General features: G+C 38.5%; 2 protein-coding genes across 2 annotated transcripts; both read left to right on the top strand.

Annotated features, from left to right (window-relative positions):
- Positions 1-4889: 4889 nt before the first annotated feature.
- LOC140951771 (uncharacterized) lies at positions 4890-13682 on the top strand. The gene is made up of 12 exons (XM_073401109.1): positions 4890-4934; positions 5047-5107; positions 5561-5677; positions 6124-6169; positions 6403-6518; positions 7351-7405; positions 7645-7760; positions 8549-8617; positions 9894-9969; positions 10728-11267; positions 11799-12013; positions 12876-13682. Exons 1-12 carry the CDS (start codon positions 4894-4896, stop codon positions 12900-12902), a joined length of 1479 nt encoding a protein of 492 aa, XP_073257210.1. The 5' UTR covers positions 4890-4893; the 3' UTR covers positions 12903-13682.
- A 2250-nt stretch (positions 13683-15932) lies between these two features.
- Positions 15933-18963, top strand: LOC140952351 (uncharacterized). Its single transcript, XM_073401772.1, has 2 exons — positions 15933-16091; positions 18215-18963. Exons 1-2 carry the CDS (start codon positions 15958-15960, stop codon positions 18720-18722), a joined length of 642 nt encoding a protein of 213 aa, XP_073257873.1. The 5' UTR covers positions 15933-15957; the 3' UTR covers positions 18723-18963.
- The last annotated feature ends 2509 nt before the right edge of the window (positions 18964-21472 follow it).

Below are 21472 nucleotides of genomic sequence, written 5' to 3'. Positions count from 1 at the left end.
TCCCATACTTCACGTCCCCAAGTCCCTCGTCTCGTGTCCCCAAGTCCCAAGTCCCCACACACGCGTCCCGATGTCCCCGTCCCCTTGTCCCCGTCCCACTTTTATACACAGCCCATATAAAGTTACATGCGACAACTTCGCAAATGCAGCCACGTCGTTACCGCAGCATTTCTTGATCATAATAAAGTCCAGGAAACAGATCTTAAACCACTGCGGCTTGTAAAAAGTGAATGAAGTCCTCCATTACAATAGCTGCCAGTTTCCTCTGTAAGCACGAAATTCTTACGGATCGACTCAACAAAATACAGCTGCGTACAGTCTGATGTTCAATCAATTTCTACTTCTGTAGTAAACAAACCATGAACGTATTCTTTCATTGTACGTTCGCATGAATATGTGTTGACTTTTCCTGTAAAAGAGCTTTCATAAGTTATCACGTAATGAGTGCAAAAACTCGTGTTTTGAAGTGCTGCTGTTTGTTGTTTGACTGAACTGAGTTTTGAGAAAGTTTAGCGCTATTAAATCGTGAGTCGTGATTGGCTTATGATGACTTTAGAGAGAAGACATGACTTGATCACGGTACTAAAATCATATTTTTTACCTAAAAGACTCCATTTTATTAAAAGTTATTTTATAAAAGCAATAGACCACACTTTCTATGGGTTTACCGGCGTGATAACCCACTTGGGATGTTGGGAGAACACTCCAAAAGCTTGTAAATCACTCGCCTTCGGCTCGTGATTTACAAGCTTTTCTCGTGTTCTCCCAACATCCCGCGTGGGTTATCACGCCGGTAAACCCATAGAAAGTGTGGTCTATTGCTTAAGTATGGGGGTTATATATGGTGTTGTATAGGGGTATATAGGGGTATATGGTGTTGTATAGGGGTATATAGGGGTATTTGGTGTTGTATATAATAATAATATATAATAAGATATAATAAGTATATTAAGGTACATAATAATAATCATATATGAAGTACCTACCAACGTTGAAACGGAAACCGTCTGCCGTCTGCATTTTATGACCGGTGTCCAGCCTTCGGCTGAGCCCCGGTAATTAAGAGCTTTTCGAAACGTGTCGGTCCACGAATTCTATCCCTTGCAAGCGCTAATTACTTTGGAACAGGTGAACACTTCTGAGTAGTCGAAAAAAAAAAAGAAGAAGAAGAATCTTAATTAGTAAAACTACGATGGTCGGGTGTTGTAAACCTTCACTGTATGCAATTGTCTTGTGATGAGCATGCGGTTTGTTTTCGGCGATGATTGAAATGACGTGCCATTTTAAATCACTTTTTTATCTCTGGCAAAGATGTAATTTCTCTGGAATCGAGGCCCTTAAAATTTTCGTGTATTCATACACGCATATAGCCTGCGACCGCAGACTTATTTCCGGTCGTCGCTAACACGCGTACTAAATCAGTTCAGAAACAAGTAAAAAGTATCGACGTCGATAAAGTAGGAAGTAAAAAACATTTAGCGAGTAAATCCGTTTCGTTTCGTGTAGAATTAATTGCCTCCTTATTTCTCGATCTAATCTACAAGCAAGCGAGACTTAATGCCGCCGTATGGCTTCCTGTTTTCCATACATTCTCTACAATGGTACAGAAAAGGAAAATGTGTTTATCAATAAGCAAATTAAAATAGCTAGTTTCTCACTATTTCTTGTCACTATTGCCTTTGTTTTTTAATAAACAAGTGGTATATCGGTTTTCAGGTTTTCGTATCATGCCAGGCATTGGTGAAGGAAAATAACGAAGCAAAAGTGTTTTTATTTTCTTAAGTGGAAAAGAGTTTTCAAACAGTATACTTTAATCCTTCCTTCCGTTTAGTTTTAATAGACTATTATTGGGATGCTAGGGATTGTTAAAGGATAATTATTAAGTAAAAATGTTTCTTTTTTTTGTCAAGTGCGAAAGGGTTTGAAAAATCGTTGAAAAATCGTTTGAAATCGTTGGTGGGTTTCCGGATTCTTTGAGCTGTTATCCGGATTCCAAAGCGCAGAAATCCAAATTACTCAAGCAAAATTTTCCGGATTCCGGAAAAAGGATTTCCTTACATGAGGGCTTTCAACGCGAGGCCAAGTGCAAAACCTTTCTTGTGAAAGTAACTTTTCACAAGTTTACCTTCTATAGCTATAGGTGCAAAGCAGCATTGTTTATTTTTTCTTTTGTCCATTAAATAATATAATAATAATAATAATAATAATAATAATAATAATAATAATAATAATAATAATAATAATAATAATAATAATAATGATGATGATGAGAATGATCAAATGAAGAATGATCCTCGCAGTTGTCAACGCGATTTATACAATTGCGTGAGAAGCATGGAAAAAAAAATCAGGACTTATTTCATATACGTCGAACACAATAAAAAAAGTAATCTGTTATTGATAAGTAAAGCTAACTACAAAATCCTATTTACAGTTAAATTTCGCTTAAAAAATTATGAGTGAAAGTACTATTTACAATTCATTCAGATTAAAAAAATCCACCTTTTTTGCAATTTAAAAAATTCAGTTTAATTAGAAAATGTTATTCGAACTGAAAACAATTTCATTTCAGTTAAAGAAAACAATTACCTCGAATTTTTTTAAAACTCTTTCTTAAGTAAAGTGAAAACGTAATGTAATTAAAAAAAGGGAAAATAAAATAACGTTCTCAATTGCCTTATCGAATATCCGCGAGACCTTTTTCAATATCTAAATCCATGTCCGACATTTCTAAATGGATTCTTCTAGACATTCGTGATCCTCTTAAACAAAGCAGAGCTGATCTAGGGCAAATGACACTTTACCCCGGATCCATGACATGGTAGTCGCATAGCTTTCGCCCTTTGCATTGTAGCAACTAGCTCGGCAAGCCTCCTATGGTATCATTTACATTAATCCACCGCCATTCCACCTGTTATACTGAAAACTAATGGCGTAAATGTAGCTTGCTCTACTTTTAACACTCTGCTAGCGTACTGGCGTTTTTTCTCTCTTTCGTGTTGCCTGAATATATGGTCTGGATCCGAATCTCTGTAGGAGTCAGCATTCGGGTGGCAAACCCTCACATCAAAGAAAGCGGACCTCCGCCTTTTCCAGGATCCCCCAGCAACTATATCAGGCCGCGCATCCGGGGCGGTGTTGGCTCCCCTGTTTGATCAGCTCTTTTCCTGTTACGTCTTGCAAAACTTGTTCGACTTCAATGTCTTTACACACCATGCTAAGCAGTTCCGCCTCCAGATCCTCCAGTTCATTATGGCGTTGTATGACAAATCCTCCCGTTTGCATATCATAGTGTGATCCACATTAAAGTAAACACAAAAACATAAGAAGTATCCGGCAGGAACTTCCCAATCGTACCTGAGTTTAAAAGCATCTCGAAACTGACTCTTGTTTAAATCAAAGTTCATACCTCTAATCGGCAAAACGGTAAGCCAACTAGAAGCACCTGCTGACTGAGTGGCAAGGTCCACAGCTCTCACAGTTTTTCCAGAAATCGAGCCCTTCACCTCATCACGTTTCTCCTTCAGATACCGATTCTTCATTTGGGGCATCTCCCGTTGCACAGCGCGTATATTTTATTTTCATCTGGTGGCTCATGCACCTGTGATTCTATTTGTTGAGCTAATGGACCAGAGATATTAGTTGATGCTGCATACTCTAACGCAGCTACTTGACTCGGATTTGTTGGCCCATGCTTCCCATTCTCACTGGCAACGCCAGCAGCTCGATCACGTTCAGCTGGTGTACAGTTGTGAAATATTTAACCTCCAACTGACACACCGACGCTACAGTTTTTGCATGAAGACCTAAAATCCTCTTAATTAAAGACATTATTGTTTCTCGGGGCATGAAAAAGGGGCGATTATTCGAGGGAGGCGATTATTTCAAATATTGCTTATTTGAAGTCGTGCCCTAAATACTTTATTTTATTATTCCATTAAATCAAAAGTTATCTCACCAAATAAACTGAACATGGGCCCAGTTTTTAAGTGTTCCAAATTTGGTTCCTTGATTAATTAGGGAGGAGATTAATCGAGGGACGGCTATTACTCGAGGAAATACGGTACATATGAATTGCGATGTGGACAGTCAGTTTCAAAATAAGATTGTATTGCGTCAGGTTCCTGATTGCGTTTCATCATGGATTAATGGTGTCACTTTACCGACAGATCTGTTCGGTGCCTTTATATTTTCCTAGCCTGCGAAAACATCCGCTTCTCCTCGCTCTTCGCCGCTGGGGACGTTTCGCGCGGAGGAACGCGTTTCCTCCGCGCGAAACATCCCCAGCGGGCGAAGAGCGAGGAGAAACGGATGTTTTCGCAGGCTATAGAGAGAGGTATGACGTAACGTCACCATGGTAGCACTATTTCTGAATGACAACAAAACCAACGACGACGGCGACGGAAGGAGAACGGCAAAAAAGTAAAAGGTTTTAATTGGCAAAACAACAAATTTGCACGTGCATCACGCTATTTTGTACATTTCTTTGCCGTCGTTGCACCGGGGCCCGTTGCACCCCTGCGACATGAAACTTCCTAATTTCACACGCTCACTTTATGGAGTAGGTGAACACAACACAAAAGTTGTCTTTTTCCTCTTCTAAACTTAGAGACGGTCCTTTCGGATTCAACCCGAGAAAATTTCGCCACCATTTACCAAATTAAATGAAATTGAATAAGATCGATGAACTTTGAAGGTGTGCGAACTCACTTTTTAAGTGACGTTTTCGGTTTGTTGTCGACTTCTCCCATCTATTATTTTCCTGATTTAGACGTTTTTCCCCGAAAGATAAACCTCGTTCCCAGGGTTCTCTCCTACCCGCCTTAGGTTGCCGAAAGATTTATTTTAGGTCTCTTACATGATGACTAAACTCGAGGCTTAGTAACCACGCTTATGACGTTGGCTACAAATTTGATAAACATGGCTGAAGAAAGGTGGGTGATATGACTTTCCTTCAGCAAGTTCTTCAGCTAAACTTCAGAAGGAAAATGTCTTTACTTTTATTGTACACTTTTTTAAAATGCTGGATCTTATTTCTTTTCATAGCGGAGGTGCTGGTTGGTGGGGCTCGTGGGGTTCGGAACTCCTTTCAAGTGTTCGCGATAAGGTCGGTATGCTGCAGAGTACTGTAGCTTTGATGATGTTTTTATAAATCCTCCTCTGGCTGGGCTGTGAGTTTTTGACATTGCATGAAATGAAAATAGTAACGTAATGACACAAAGTTTACTCCTGCGATTTTCTCAAAGATAAAGTGAAGCAACATGGCTAGGGATTGTAATCATCTGTTATTTGGAAGGTTCGACTTAAGCTTAATTTAGCTAACTTTAATATTTAAACGAGGAAAAAAAAATTGAAGAATCGTCATGTGGCTGTTGGAAATCTATAGATGGCTTTTTGCATGACTTCATAGATTTTAAGCTTTTTCACAAACTAAACAACGCTTAAACGAACAGTACAGAGCAATTTTTTGCAAAGGTTACCCTTTAAATAAACTCTGAGACATTTTGTCTGAATAATGCACATAATGATAGTTATAAGTCTGTTGTTCTTTTTTAATCAGTCTGCTGAAGCTTTGAACATGGTGAAGCACGACTTGTCAGAGTTTGTTTCCACCATTCAACATGATACATCTGCCGTAGTGGCTGATACTGCTACAGCTGTTAAAGAAAGTCTGAAGGTAACATATACAAACTGTAAAAGTATTGAACCCTTTAGTCCCCAAAATCATCCAAAAACAATGAACCAAGGAATAAGTGGAAGATGAATTTAGGGAGGAGGAAGGCTGGGGGAGCTTTGTGATTTTCTATTTTGGCCTTTTAGCTTACCATTTTTTAGATAGATTTTTCTCTTTTTGCTCTTGATATTTGGAGTTGTCACTTTTACAGTTTTCAGACCTGCGACAATTTTCCCAGATACTGAGAATTCATCGCAATAGGAAGGATTCTTCCCTGTACTGATCCTGTTTACTTAAATTTGGCTAAAAGATCACCAAATAATACAATTCAACCAAATGAAATTATTATTTTGAATGCCTGTGTCACTAGTTGAAAAAGTTTTTGAGAGCTAGATCTGAGTATGGTTGTTGTATGTCCTTCATGACTGTTGTTGAATTATCTTTGTTAGGTAGAAGAGGAGGAATCAGAAGGAACATCAGTTCGTTTTAAACAAGGTACAGAATATGACCAGAAAAAACAAACAAAAAAAAAATTCAAAGCAAAACAACAACAACTACATATTTAACAATGTTACAGACAGTCATTTAGAGGTGTGTTATGTGTTATGCCAAGATATCATATGATTATATCATGTGACTTTGTTGCTTGGCCCAGATTTTTTTATGTTGAGGACAGTTTCACATAATTGTTTTATTACTAGGCTGAATATTCTATCCTGACCTTATAGGTGTGTCCAAATTTCTTGGGACCTTGTCCAATAGCTTGAGGGAGAACATTTCTCATGTAACTGCAGCTGCTGCAGTCACTTCTGATGGTCCTGAACCAGTCTTTGACAGAATGCAGGTATTTGTTCAATCTGGGGTCCTTCAATTCCAACTTTTATGTTTTTTAAAGTTCTTTATGTGGTCTTTGTCTTTCCCTGGTACAGACTGTCATAGCTATTGTCCATCACTTGAATTGCTGCATCTAAGATCTTTTAGTTAAAGATAGTGAATAGTTTACATTCATATACAAGCTAACCTATGCTTAATGATAAGATAAGTTATGAATGAAAAAATTCGGCATAAGGGATAGGAAAATTTACTTGAACTTAAGCTGAGTAGACTTGCTGGAAGAGGGGATATGAATATTAAAAGGCATAAAGAATTTCCCAGGGGACAGCTATGGCCAAAATAGCATGTTATGTGGGAGCACGCAGCTATCCAATGATTCAGTTGTCATACAGTGGCTTTTCATCAATGAGTATAGTTTGTTGATTATCTGCAGAAACATTTTTTTTATGAGTGCAGTGATCAGTGATAATAATGTGACAACCGTCATTGTGAAAGACAGTCTTCTGTTCTGTGTTATGACTGCTTTCCATATATGGTAATTGCTACAGCTGCTATGTTATTCTAGAGTGCTGGACCTGGAAACTGCTGAGATTTTACTTGGTTAAACACTTATATCCCTGACTCCCAGGCACTAAAGATCCCCTTGGTCTCTCATGGGTCTTCCAGTAAATAACCTTTAAACCAGCTGCAACATTATTAGTACCTTTGAATTTCACATGAATGCACAGTTACAGTTTATGCAATCTTGTTTTTTAATTTATAATAGAAAGTGGGGAAAATCTTCAAAAGCCTTTACTGTATTGCAATGCCTAATCATTTCATGAAAATCAATTTTTTCAAAGGCACGACTTCATGAAATTCAGACAGATCCAGCCACTTTTTGTTCAGAGCCAGATGGTATGAAATGAAATCTGATTCCTTTATACAATTTTGTAATAGTAATCTTCTGATAAGCAGCTTTTTTTCTTTATATACTATTTTGTACTTTACTGTTTTGATCATCTACAGGTGTATAAACCTATTGTAGCAGTACTGATCTTTGGGCATATTGCGTCATTCACACTTGCCTTATTTCATGCATGTAATCAGAAATAAATCTTAAGATTTGCTGGTTAAGCTTGATTCTATGGCATTAGGTCATTTTGGAGTGTACGAGGAGTGGTGCAAAACATTTGACCCAGAACAACACAAGGGGGAAATATCTGAGCTGCTTGTAAATGTGCCTGAAATAAGGGCCCTCTATGCAAAACTGGTATGTCTGACATTATTTTATTTCCTTTATTAACACTTTTGTGGAAGCAAAGGAACATACAGTAGTCAGTGTGCAAAGAAAGTGATGTCTGATAGCCTGGGGCTAGTGGATTTTGCTGTCGGGCTAGTGAATTCTGTTCTTAATTTGCGCAATGGGCAAGTAAACTTTTTTGGGGGAAATTCAAATTACAGAAGAACTGTAATCAATCCTAATCATCAAATTTTTTGGGGGCTAGTTGAAATGACTTTCGGGCTAGTACATGTTAGCTACAGCATGCCCAAATGGCAAGCTGTAAAACTGAGTTTCTTTGCACCCTGACTACTTGAAAGTCAGTTATTCAACATCTTGTACAAGCAAGTTGCTAGAAAAGTTGGCACCATAGTTTCCTTCTTAAATTGCAAATCTTTATGGATAAACTCTAAACAAGAACAGTAATAAAATGATATTTCATATGGCTAAAAAGTTAAGAGAAACAACCAAGTGTCTCATAGTAGCTGGGGAAAATTCCTGGCCTACAACCCTGAGTTACAGCCCATGCTCTAGTTGTTTAAAAGATGGATAGTGCTAGCCACTGCATAAATTACTATCCAGTGGATAATGCAGTTGGTTTTCCTAATACTTATTGACTGGACAGCGATTTTTGTAGTGGATAGTGCCATACAGCTTTTGAACTGCTGGGGCCAGTGTTGTAGCACTGCTAACTGTGACGTGTAGCGACTGACTATTGACTTGATCGTTTGACGTTAAAGTGTTCACAAATAAAGGTCAGAAGCTATTTTGTTTTCCAGGTTCCTAGTGCTGTCAGTCATATCCTGTTTTGGCAGAGATATTTTTACAAAGTTCATCAGCTTGAACAGGTGTGGAATTAACTTTTGTTCCAGTATGCTCGCCCAAGTTATCAAAACAAATGAATTTAAGTGAGTGAAACATATACATTTCACATTTTTCAGATGCTGCAGTTAATGTGAAATGTACAGTACTGATCAAAAATAACTTAATTCCAGTCTCGTCTCCTTCCAAGAAAAGTGTCGCATAGAAGTACTTTCATCGTTAAGTCCATAAACATTGTGAAGGTGCTTGATACTTGAACTTTTTCCACCCTCTCATGAAATGACTTGACCATCTCTTGAGACAAGACTCTCATCCTGTAAGAGGTTCAATGGTACTGTAGAGCTGAATTAAGGCTGCAAAGTGTTTGGGTGAAAGGGAGAGAAGGGAAAGCTTTTGTTTCGTTTTGTTTGTTTGTTTTCCCCTACTTGCTGGCGGGCTAAGCTGAGTTTATAATAATTATAACTCAAGTCTTGTAAAATAAGTGTTAGCTATTTAAAGTACAGTGTAACCCCGCCCTACGACCACCTCGATAATACAGTCACCTCGTTATTACAGTAACTTTTTTTCAGCCCGGCAAAACGGCCATACATTTTCTTATAAAAAAACCCTTTAATGTGGTCACCCGTTAATACGACTAATGGCCAAATTTCAAAATCCCAAACAGTAGACTCTTTTATGATTTCATCCCGTTAATATGGTCACTCGTTCAAAATTTAGAAGATTAAAATGCCTGTGACATGTTGATTTCATTGACCTAGTAAGCTGAGCCTATTCTTGTACTGTTTTTAGACTACAGTATGCTTAAAAGGCACATATGGTGGCTTAATAGCCAGTTTCTTAGAAGGGCTTTGTGTTTTACTGAAGGAAAGTTTCACATACATGTAGTTTAATATACATTTACTGTATGCGATATTGACTAAATTCGGGTTGTTTATTAAGGAAAACAGTTGTTCAGCAAGTGCAAAAGCAATGTACAGACTCTATGGTATGTTTGACATATAATAGTTCTCAATTCATGAAGTTTGGCCCTGCCCAGTAATACAGCCAAATTTTTTTGACCCATTGGTGACTGTGTTAACGGGGTTCCGCTGTATTCATAGAAAATCATGCATGTCTGTCAGGTCTAGGTTAGTGGGACCTATTGTGATGGGCTAGTCTTTTCCCAGACTTGTACAATGAACTGTTGCTTGTTTTACATCATACCATTGGTTTGTTTAACATGCATTACAAGGTGTCTGCTTTAGAGAGCTTGTAGGACTTTAATACTCAATAATAGACTTTTTATTGAATTATGCCCAACAGGAAGAAAAGAAAAGGGCAGCACTTGTTGCAAGGGCAAATCAAGCAGAAGATGAAGAACTAGGATGGGGAGATGATGGTTTGTACAGTTAGCACAAGAAAAAGGGATAAGTTTGTTCTTCTTGTGCTTGTGCTTATGCTTATGTCATAGCTTTGACTACTGAAAACTGGGTCGACATAAGCACAAGAATAAGCAAAAGGCCATAACCCAATCATAGGCCACTTTGAACCAGACCTCGTGCGAACATATCAAAAGCAATATGGCGGACCCTTCATCCGCCATCTTGTTTATCATTGGGTTGAGGAGAGCTGGTATCGAGAATTGAGTCAAATAGGCCATTCTGCGCATGCACATGTCCTTATTCTTATGCTTATGCAGTAGTGAAAACCAGGCTTAAGTGGCTTTAATAAATTTTGTTAAAGATATTATTAAACTTTATCAAATTTGTAGTCCCAGAAAAGGTTTTGAAATGTGCTACTTGTCAACACTGTAAATAATATGCACTTGGTGAACAAGCTTCCTGATCACTAATGTAGGCAGCATTTTAATGCCTGTGTACATGACATCATAATATTTATTATGGATAAAAAGTGAATATTATTCTCATCATAACGCTTGCTAGAATGGCAAACTCATGTGGATGCCTTTTCTTTAACTGGTGAGATAGATTAATGTCTGGGCTTTTCACACACTTGAAGCTGTTGCATTTCATGCTTATGTGTGTAGTAAACACCAGAGACATACTCATTGAAAAAAATGTCCCAATATATTTAACATTATTTGCTTATAATGGCTGAATTTCTTCGTTGTTTCTGTTTTTATTCTTTTACCAACAGATTTGTGGGATACTGAAGAGGCTGGAGTGGAAAGTGTTTTGAATAAACACGTCGAAGGAAGCAAGGATGTTGTGCTTGATAAAAGAAGTTTAACAAGATTAGATGAAAAAGAGCTGATGAATGAAGTGTCTGATCAAGGGAAGTCAGAACAAACTGAGGCGGCTAAAAAATCTCCCACAGCTGTGGAAAAACGGGAGAAAATTGATGGCATGACTGCACTGAACAAAGATACAAGCGAAGAAACCAGAGAAAGAGAGTTGAAGGAGAATAAGGAAACTCTACAAGAAGATGCCGCTGAATTGTTGGTATCTAAAAGAACTGAGCAAATCCCAGTGTCTCAAGAAACTAAACCAGAGATCACTAGTGTGCAACAAAAAGATCCTTCCACGTCTGAGGTATCAAACGTACAAACAGCAGATAAACCAAGTGATGCAACAACAAGTCATGAACTTCAAACAGCAACTCATAAACGGGACAACTCAAGCGGCTCTCTTGACAGCTCCTGGTCCAAGCTTAGTGAGGCCAATAGTGATAAAGAAGGTATGAAGTTGTACACAGTATTAAGTTTATCAAACAGAAAAAGTTATATTGTTTCAGCACAAGAATCATTCTGAAGAAATTAGGCACAGGCTTGGTAAAATAATAATTTCCTTTTAAAACTTTTGGGCTTTGTTGGAGTGTCTCATTATTTATTATTGATCAATAAGAATTCTAAGCAGTTATGGTGATTTTAAATAATCACACCTTCAGAATTAATTGTCCCAGTGGAGAACCCCTGAACTTATATTCGGTAATAGTACCTGAGAGTTTGAGAAGCTTTGGAATAGGTTTGTAGACAAAAAGGCGATGGAAAGACAGTAATCAAGTAACTGTTACAAGTCGATGTTTCAGTCTTTTATACTGGGACCAATTTGATAAAACTTTCACAAGTGTAATTTTTCCTGTTTGTTTAAAAAAGCTGCACTTTTAATTTCCACTTTGAACAGTTTTATTAAATTGAACCCTGATGTTTTTTCGCTTGACCCCTAGTTACTGTATATAACACTTGACACCCCTCCTTCACCTTTCCAGGTAGCTGCAGTAGAGAAAGAATCATAGGGTCTGGACACAGCTCCAGTTCATCCAGTGGAGTACTGGTACCTAGTGTGGATGACAAGGATGTGGACTGGGATGAGGATCTGGATTTAGATGCTGATGACATGTCTGAAGAGGAAGTAAAACGAATCATGGAGAACATGGCTGCAAATAAACAAGAAACAGGAAATCAGGAAGATGCAGATGTAGATGTGAGTCATTTTTAATTCTTACTCTGTGAGCATTGTGATCCCAGCTTATTCCTTTTTTCAGGCTTAAAGAACGAGAGTTGCAGATGCGGCGAATCGGATCTGATACATTTCTTTGGGGCCAACTGCGTATAACCTAAAGTCAGACGTAACTACTAACGTCTTGCGTTACGATAAAGAGTTTAACTGGCCTGAAAATCAGATGTTAGTGGTTACATTCAATGTTAATACTCAGTATACGGCTGGCCCTTGATGTTTGGCCATAGAACACTGGACTGCAAAACAAGCTCCCCTCTGGGCCAAGACGCCGCGATCTTTTGTCCTTAGATCTGTGATTTACCAGTATTATAGTAGTTCTAAGCCAAAGCCCATTTCTGAAATCCTCCGAGATTCACTCAAAACAAGGGTAAGCAAGAGCGAAGGCGTTTGTTTTTTGAAAAAAAAATAGAAATGGGAAAAACATATTATTTTCAAATGAAATAGCTAAAGAAATTAATCTGGCCAATGTTCAAAAATTCAAGCAAGGAGGAGCGGCAAAACGCGTGCCATCCCGGCTATCATGTGCTTTAACAGTTGATCGATTGAAAGTGTAGCGAACGATTCTGCAGCCGATGGTGTTCTTTGATAAGCCATTTTTGAGTTGCCCAGAGCCTTTCCTTGAAAGCGAGGCTAAGTGCGAAACCATTGATTTGAAAATGATTTTTATTCTCATGAAAATTCATTATCGCAATAAAGGTTTTGCTCTTGGACCCACTAAGTTTTGAAAGTGAGGAGCTTTGGAACTTGGAAATGGCCCGTTGTGTATGATGCTGTGAAGCGTCGTGTGTAGAGACAGATATAGTGATTGATGTTGTTTAATCAACAGGACGATGATTGGGAGAACTGGGACTGATGCACTAGAGTTGCCGCGAAACAAGCTCTTAGTTCACGATGTTTTATCGATTCCACTCGCAAGTGATGCGAGTTTAAAATTTAAGAAAGCATTCAATATAATACTGGAAAACAAAGAGTACCACAGGATTTTATGGCCACAAAATTTGGCCGGATTTTCCAGTGTAAAATTGCATTTCGGTGGGGAAAAAAAAAACTGATCTAGCGTCTGGGAAATTATGAACCCCCAGCAAGAGAAGGGCAGTCTGTTCAGTGTGTTGTTGGTTATCTTACAAAACCATTTGTAGTTTTCGACGATTCGAATTTAAACGGTTACTTTTCTTTCCTTTTGAACCATGGTTGCTTATTGGAATTTGCCCCAGCGTCGGTTCAGATCATTTTTTGTGCGTAAATTGTTTATGCTTTAGAAAGACTTTTGCGGTCCGTCCGGGGGCGATAAATGGCGTATAAGTTGTGGTTGAGTTTCATCCTTGGTTTAAACTTTATTTTCCTTTGTATCAAACTCATTGTCATACACTATCATACCCAAAAACAAAGGAAAATATAATTTAAACCAAGGATAAAATTGAACCACAACATATGCATCAGTGAGTTCCCTGGGACCAAATTCACAAAATCCTTGTAAGTTAAGGAGTTCTCTTTTGCTTTATTTTATGGGACAAGTTTAGGAGGAACTTTATGAGAAGAAACTCATCAGTTATCAATAATAAGGTCTTGCGATCGTAATATTTTTGACAATGGCATGGATATATAAAGTTAAGGAATAAAATTAATTTTCCTTCATATCTTGCTTATATTTACCATGCGTCCACGTGATCGTCTCATCATTTGTCAAGCTGTCCATTGCTGGTGAGCAAGTTTGCTTTACTACCAAAGATTGCATCGCTCTCGTGTCTTCTTTCGCGTGCCACTCACGCGTTGTTCCTTCGATTCCCCCAAATGGAGAGCTTGCTGGCAGATGTGAGGCAAACCACTTGGCTATTTACAGCCCGGGCATGACCCCAAAAAGTGGCCAGAGCGCCCGTCGGGGATTGAACACGGAACGACCGAGTTGAAATCCCGGGGGCCCGTTTGTCGAAAGTTCGAGTAATAGACCCTTCCACAGCTCTTTCAACTTTCGCCATGGACCAGTAAGGTAAAATGTGGCGGCACTACTTGTCTGGGAAATTATGAGCCTCCAGCAAGAAAAGGACAGTTTGTTGTTCGCATGACAAAACCATTCCTAGTTTTCGCCTATTCGAATTTATGCATCAGCCAATTGAACCCCTGGCCCCCCGACCCCTGGGGCATTGTTGGGGATAGCGGGGATTTAACGCGGCCAATGCCGGGATTTAACGCACATTTAATAATGTGTTGGCCCCGGGGACGGTGGAATTAGCAAAATAATTGTTTGAACCAGGTCATGAACAGGGATTTAACAGCATATACCGACGCATTTTCGGAAGCGGGGATTGAACATTTACAAAGTCATATCTACTCTCCTTTACCCCTTTCTTTTCACCCACTTTCGGCCTTCTATGTCCTCACCTTGGAGGACTTCTACCTCTGGCCTACCTTATTATAGGAAATTACACTTCATGAAATTAAGGGACCTTTTATTTTTTTATCAGGTACAGTGTAGGCGGGGCTGGTGGAATTTGAGGGGGAGGGGAGTGCTATGAAAAAAAAAGTGGCTTTAAAGGGGGATTCAGGAGAAATTTTGGGTGTAAAGGAGGGGTCACCAAGACATTTCTTCAAGTTTTGCATTGACGGCATCTGTAATGATGCAAACAGCCCACCAGAATACCCAAAACCAGTGTTTCTGACGTTCAGAAAGTTTAGATTTTCCCTGGGAAGCATGGCCCCAACCCCCCATCATATTTTGCACCAAAAAGCAATTCGCTACCCCACCAGAATACAAAATTTTCGTGCCATCATATTAAAAAACGAATTAAAAACAACATGGCTGTCCCCAAATGGTACACATCCAATGCAGTGAATATTTTGCACATTTGCTATTTTTTGGAGCTCCCAAAGTTCCTTTTGCGCCTTCTCGTTTTTTTTTTTTTTTTTTTTTTTTACAACGTCAGCTTATACCGGACAATGTCTGTTCTCTGCTTATGGCAATTCAAAACGTGTAGCAGTCATTTTTCATTTTTTCTTCATCCTTCCTCCCTCTCTCTCTTCTTTCTTTCTTTTTTTTGGGGGGGAGGGGGGAGGGGGGAAGGCTACCTCAATTAATTGGGATACAAGGGGGCTAACCCCAAATAATTTCTAATTAACAGGGGGGTCATCATATACAACAGGAGCTGTCTGTCTATTTCCACCACCCCTCATAAAAAAGGAAAGGTCCCTAACCAAAATGCGTGTTAATTTACAAGTTGCATTAATTTTCTGACACTCATTCTCTCTTGTACCATCTTATCAGGGTCGAGATCCACCAGTAACAGTAAAACTGTGAAGAATCCTCAAAGTGGCTAGGTTACTTGGCTTGATTCATTTAGGGAAAGTACCACGAACAAAGTATCCACTTTGAATTATACGTTTAAAATGTTCCTGTGGTCTCAACAAGCCGAATGTCGCGTTAATTTCCTTTTGAAATTTTAGCCCCTCTTTCGCTTTAATTTCCTTGGAGCGTTAATTTCCTATAATAAGGTGACAGGAAAAAATGGCTGGCTAAGCGCGCTAGCTTAGCCTGACTTTCAGATATTCCTTCAAGTCGCCAACGAGCATGTGGCTCGAATGTCTGAAATTCAGGTTAGCGTTGGCTAGCCGCCATGGATCGAGACATGACAGACATTACAGCTGGTAGAAGGCTCCACGTCCGGAGCATAATTTGACACCACCAGTAATCAGCTCCTAACACCACCAAAGGTACTTAAATGGTGGGTGCTTACAGTATTTTTCTGTGTATTTATTTTCCGGGAACATAAATTTTTAGTTCAGCCCTGTCGACAGTGCAGAGCCCTGGAAACCAGTAGCACAGATTTCCCACCCACTCTCCCCTCGCCGAGTTTATTTTAAGTCGATGACGTCATAAATAGAAACGTGCTTGCCGCTTGCCAACAAAACACAACATGGCTGACGAGGATAATGGCGACTCTCCGAAAGATGATTGTGAAAGTCGCCTCCATATCTCTCGCCAGACACTTAAAGGGCCGGAAAAAGAACTTCAGTCAATTTTTAAAAAGCTCAGAGTTGATAACAGACCGTAAGTAGTGATCATTGTTCTTATTTTGTTCCGATATTATCTTGGAGGCTGTGGATACTATTTCTGAAACGAGTTTTGTTTACGACAAATTTATCAAACGTTTTTTGGTCATATTTTCGATGACCCAATGTAAAGCAAATGAATTTCATACTTTTGGATACATCGTTTGTTATTCTAGCAGCATTTATTGGACAGAACGACTTCATTTCGTCATATTATACGGTTTTTCTCTATCACACATATATGCATGCGCGCATGATTGAGGTGAATAGAGTTTAACAGAGTTTTTGGATTTTTGGGCTGAATTTGAACTGCATACTATGTATTAGCTTGCTACGTAGTTTGTACATCTTGTGCAATATTCATTGACCTTAAGACAGTAAATTGCCTTTATTAAGGAAAACCGTATCCACTGCATGTACTTCCTTTTTTATTTGGGCAGCCTGTTAACTCCAGTGCAAATTTTTGCCTATGGCACATACTCATAACAGTCATCTCTTTTTTTTTTTAGTTTTATTTTTTAATGGGCTAATTTATTTTAGTGATGTATAAGTACATGGAGAAATGTTCAAATTAGATGAATTTTTGCTGACTCATCATACTTCAAGCAAAGAAGTGTTGTTCGAATATTTAATTTATTTTAAGCTGGATGAGAGATTTAATCCAAAGGTTAATTCAAATAATATTATTTTGATGATTCTTTTTTTCACTTCCTTGGGGATTTTACTAACAGTATGTTTCAGGGTCTTCGATTTCCTTTCAAAATTACCCCTCAGTGCCCCAAGGAACTTCCTCTACAGAGACAAATTCACTGTGAGAGTCCAAATATTTTTTATTGTTATTGTCTTCATACATACTTTCTGATGGAAAGGTCAGTGTGTTTCAGTTTCCTTTAAAATTGTACTATTCAGGATTCCAGAAAAAAGTGTCTTTCTGAAACGATCTTTCCAGCTAGAAGTACTTTCCCCCTGGGACCTATAAATATAAGAAGTGGACTCTATGAGCCACTTACGTGGCTAGTTTTAGCCCTTGACCGTGGATAAGCTTGTCTCAACAATTTTTTTGAAAATGGCGATAAAATGGCCGACAATGCGGGAAAAAAATTTACTGTGGTTTTAGCAATCAAGAAATGCTTTTGACGATGAATTATGGCAGTAAACATGTCTTACAATAGGACACCACTTGAATTATCAGATACCAAATGACCAAGAAAAACTGAGGTAAATGATCAGTGAAAAACTTAGTGTCTCACTTCTCACAAGAGTGTTGCCAGCCTTGAGTTTTTCCAATGCGATGAAATGCCTCTTAGTTTGGCTTTTCATCCTAAAAAGCCTGCTTCTTTTCCTAAAATCTATCTGTAAGTTGATGTTCCTGAGCGCAGAGTTTGAAATTTGTAAGCGAACCTTTTAACTTACTATGCTAAAATTACAGTTTTTGTCACATCGCTCTGTAATAATAAGTCCCACTAAGTGTTGAATTATAGTGTGCAAATGAGTATTTAACTAATAAGCATAACCTGTTGGCGTTGTAAAAAAAGGGAGTAAATTCTGTGTTTCTCACGATCTATGGCACATAAGCAGACTATTTTGCTAAGACATCAAATTTTAATCTTTGTCCCAGCATCACTTTGCAAAAATCACTTCTTTAATCAAAAGGATTGCATGATTTTAATAAAACAAATGTTTGTTATTTTGTTTGTGACATATTATGGGTCACTATAAACTAAAATATTTTTTCTTGAAAGAACATTTCCTGCCCTTTCAAAAGAGGTATATATCAGCTTTCCATGCTGCTGTAAACACTGGCTGAGATATAATTTTTTTTTTTTGAACAAGATAAATTTTGCCATTTTTAGATCAGAGGGAAATAAGTTAAGTATGTTAACTATTGCATCCTAGTACATCTTACATTCCATCTAAGTATCTATTATAAATCCTTTGGAAATGAAACTACATTATTACTGTTGACCTTTGGCAACCCAGGGATTTGACTAGACCTTAGTTACCATAGTTTTTCTCTTTTTAGTTTTTTGCTCCATATCAATACCATTTTTCCCACTTTCTATGCTAATAACAGAGGTCCATCTTTACCTTTTTCCCGGTAATGTTCTTCTATTTTTACAGGAAAAGACTTCATAGGAGGGCAAGACTGGTGGCTCTTAGAAATTCAGTGAGTAAAGACAATGGAAGCAGACAAAGTGTGAGAAGGATTCTTCGACAACCAACATTTATCTATAAGAATCAACAAGCATCATCATCTGTCTGCAAAAGTCAACACATCCATGGCTTCAGGCGGAGGAGACGTAAAATGAGTCTTGAATTACAAACTGATGAAACTTCAGAATACAGTGAAAGAGACTCGCTCAGCGATAGTGAACTAGAATGTAATAAGTCTGTTGCAGCTAAATGTAGAAGTAAATGTAGTGAAAGCGAAGAAAACAAAGCTGAACAAAGACCTCATTCAGCACAAATTGCTGTTGGTTGCGGAAGACAACACAGTAGATTGCAGGGTGCAAATATTCAAAGGATGAACTTTGACGACACCACACCAGAAGAATTAGCATCATATTTTGATCAGTTGCTCTATTTTCCTAAGCCTATGTCAGCCATGGCTGAAATGATGTATACATAGCAACACAACATGTGGGCTATGAACTACATGTACATGTACCAAGCTGAAAATTCATCATCTGCTATTGTTTGTATTATGCGGGAGTTTTTTGATCTGAAAGAATTCCCTTTTCCCTTTGTACTAGTTGTGACTTTCTTTAAATTTGTTATGATGTATTCTTGTTTTAAAAGGAATGATTACGTTATCTTGGTCATAGTAATAATTATTATTTATTTGATAAATAAATTGAATTATACAAATACTTGATTAGGTGAACTTCTGTTTTGTAGTGAGAATTATTAGTTGAGTGAGGTTCGTTTTGAAAATAGAGTGGTCTTAGTTAAACTGCTGTCAGCTCCAATTATTACCCTAAAACTGTGTGATTGTCATAAATTTTTAAAAGAGACTTTGTTCTGTAACAGGGTTCATGCAGGTCATGGAAAACCGGGAAGTTATGAAAAACTTAAAATGGCCTTGGGAAAAGTCATGGAAACTCGTGGAATTTGAAGAGTTCAAAAAAGTATGAACCCTGTGTAAAAAGTAAATCAATTTAGAACCAGGTTCTGTTTTACCTTCAGTTTTCAAATTATATCTGATCCCAATCAGGTCATTTTGAATGAAGGTGGTGGAAAGTGATTAAACACATTGGAATGGAGATTTAGTGAAGTTAAGTGACTTGGCCATTACAGGTAACAAGAAGAACCAAAACAAGTGGCTTCCCTCAATGTTTCAGTACTCTCCAATATATTCAGGTAATAGAGAAATAAATTTTATTTCTCTCTTACCTGAATTACCCTTGCTGGTTGATAGTTGCTGATCTGCTTATAATTACCCTGGGTACCAGAGACTTAGGCCAAAGATGAGTCACCCCAAGGCCGACACCAAAGCATCCCGCTGCACCCAAGAAAAAAAACCTCTTGTACCCATCCAAAATAGCAAATTCAGTTTTCGTAGTTAACACGCAGAAGCTGAAACTTGGAAGTCCTTCAAATCTTGACATTTTGGGCGTGTGCTTTAATGTATGGGACGTTTGACAGTAGGAATTTCTTTATAAAATGGGCAAGAAAGCATCCACATAGATTAAAGGTTATTTAGAATCACAGAAACAAGCAAAATTTGGACCTGCCATTACCCAGTGAACCATATCTATATTTTGGATAATATCATTCTTATTTTCTTGTGGTTTTATTGTAATTTATAGACATTATCGGCGGCACATCATAAATCATCTTAGTTCAATTTCTATCCTGGTACGTTTTCAACATGGCTTCAGACAACACCACTATTGTGAAACGCAACTGATTACAGTTATTGACTCAGTAGCACGTGGCCTTGACCTTGGCCAACAATTTTAAGTGATTTGTTGTTACTCGACTTCTCAAAGGCATTCGACACGTTGCCCCACCGACGATTGTTGAATAAACTGAATTTCTACGGAATTCGTGGTAATCTCAAGACATACGGCTCGAACATTGGCTAACCACCCGACATCAAAGAGTGCTTGTTGATGGTTTATCATCATCGGCAATTCCCGAGGTCAGGTCTGTCCCAGGGGACGGTGCTGGGTCCACTTATGTTCCTTTTGTACATAAACGATATCGGCGAAAACACAAAGGCGCAAATTGGCCTTTGCGCGGACGACGCGGTTTTGTAAGGTGTAATCAAAGTTTGTAATGATGCAAAGTCACCACAGCAAGACCTAAACGCACTTGACACTGGGGGGACACGTGGCAAATGTCATCATGCAAAGAAGACTACACCATCCTAAGAGTCTCATGCTCGAAATCAATACCAATACAGTGTGCAGAGACGAGCGGTTCGTTTTGTTAAAAATGAATATAGCACCACTCCTAGCCTGCGTGGCAGGCGTTTGAAAGGGAAGGGAAAGGGAGTTTTCAAACGCCTGCCACGTAGGCTACACCACTCCTGGAACTGTCACGAAAATTCTGAATGATCTGAAATAGCCAACACTCGAGAAAAGAAGGAAAGTGGCACAACTCACAATGATGTTTAAAGTAGTTTCTGGTCTATCAGTCAGTATACAATTTCCACCCTTTATATTATTTTAAAGGCGACAGGGACTAGGCAATTCTATCCTAAGAAATTCATTCAAGTTGGCGCTAAAACAAACAAATACCAACACAGTTTTATTGTACGTACAATCAGAAACTGGAACTCCTTACCAAATAGTGTCTTTGAAAAGTAGGGTGTCAGTAGGGGCTTTCAAAAAAGCCGTCATGGGCCATCTTTAGAAACGCTGGCGCTTTTTTTCTCTATCTTTCTCTTTTTTTAAACTAATTGTATTTTTAACATAAGCAAATGCACATCTGCACTTCTGCCGTGATCAGAGTCTCTGAAGGGCTGTTAAACTTCATTTTCATAGTTTCGTTAATTGGTATCGAGTTTAACGCTGTGCTCGATTATGGTATCGTATCGTAGCCTGTTCCAGGCGTTCAGATACTGTAGTGGGGAGCGGTGCGAAGTAAAAAGGAGCGCGTCCCCCTCTACTTTTCATCGCTTTCTTTACCTCGCACCGCTCTCCACTATCTGAATTTAATATATAGATTTAGCCAGGGCTAAAAGCGGAGCTCTGGTTAATAATACGTGTAAACAAAAAAAATTAAATCGTGTAATGCTAAACGGGGACGACAATGAAAATGGCTCAGTCAAGACTAATAGATCTAATTAGCAAAAAAACAAATTTGCACGTGCAGCACGCTTTTTTGTCTTTCCCTTGCCGTTGTTTTGCACGACTAAAACTTCAAACTTCC

Source organism: Porites lutea, chromosome 11 (assembly GCF_958299795.1).
Source record: "Porites lutea chromosome 11, jaPorLute2.1, whole genome shotgun sequence".
NCBI lineage: Eukaryota > Metazoa > Cnidaria > Anthozoa > Scleractinia > Poritidae > Porites > Porites lutea.
This window is presented reverse-complemented; position numbering and strand designations above follow the sequence as displayed.

Coding starts and splice junctions, on each gene's coding strand:
- LOC140951771 (XM_073401109.1), top strand. CDS start 4,894: ATGACGTTGGCTACAAATTTGATAAACATGGCTGAAGAAAG. Junction 5,678..6,123: donor CTGTTAAAGAAAGTCTGAAG/GTAACATATACA, acceptor TATCTTTGTTAG/GTAGAAGAGGAGGAATCAGA. Junction 6,519..7,350: donor CAGTCTTTGACAGAATGCAG/GTATTTGTTCAA, acceptor ATTTTTTCAAAG/GCACGACTTCATGAAATTCA.
- LOC140952351 (XM_073401772.1), top strand. CDS start 15,958: ATGGCTGACGAGGATAATGGCGACTCTCCGAAAGATGATTGTGAAAGT. Junction 16,092..18,214: donor CTCAGAGTTGATAACAGACC/GTAAGTAGTGAT, acceptor CTATTTTTACAG/GAAAAGACTTCATAGGAGGG.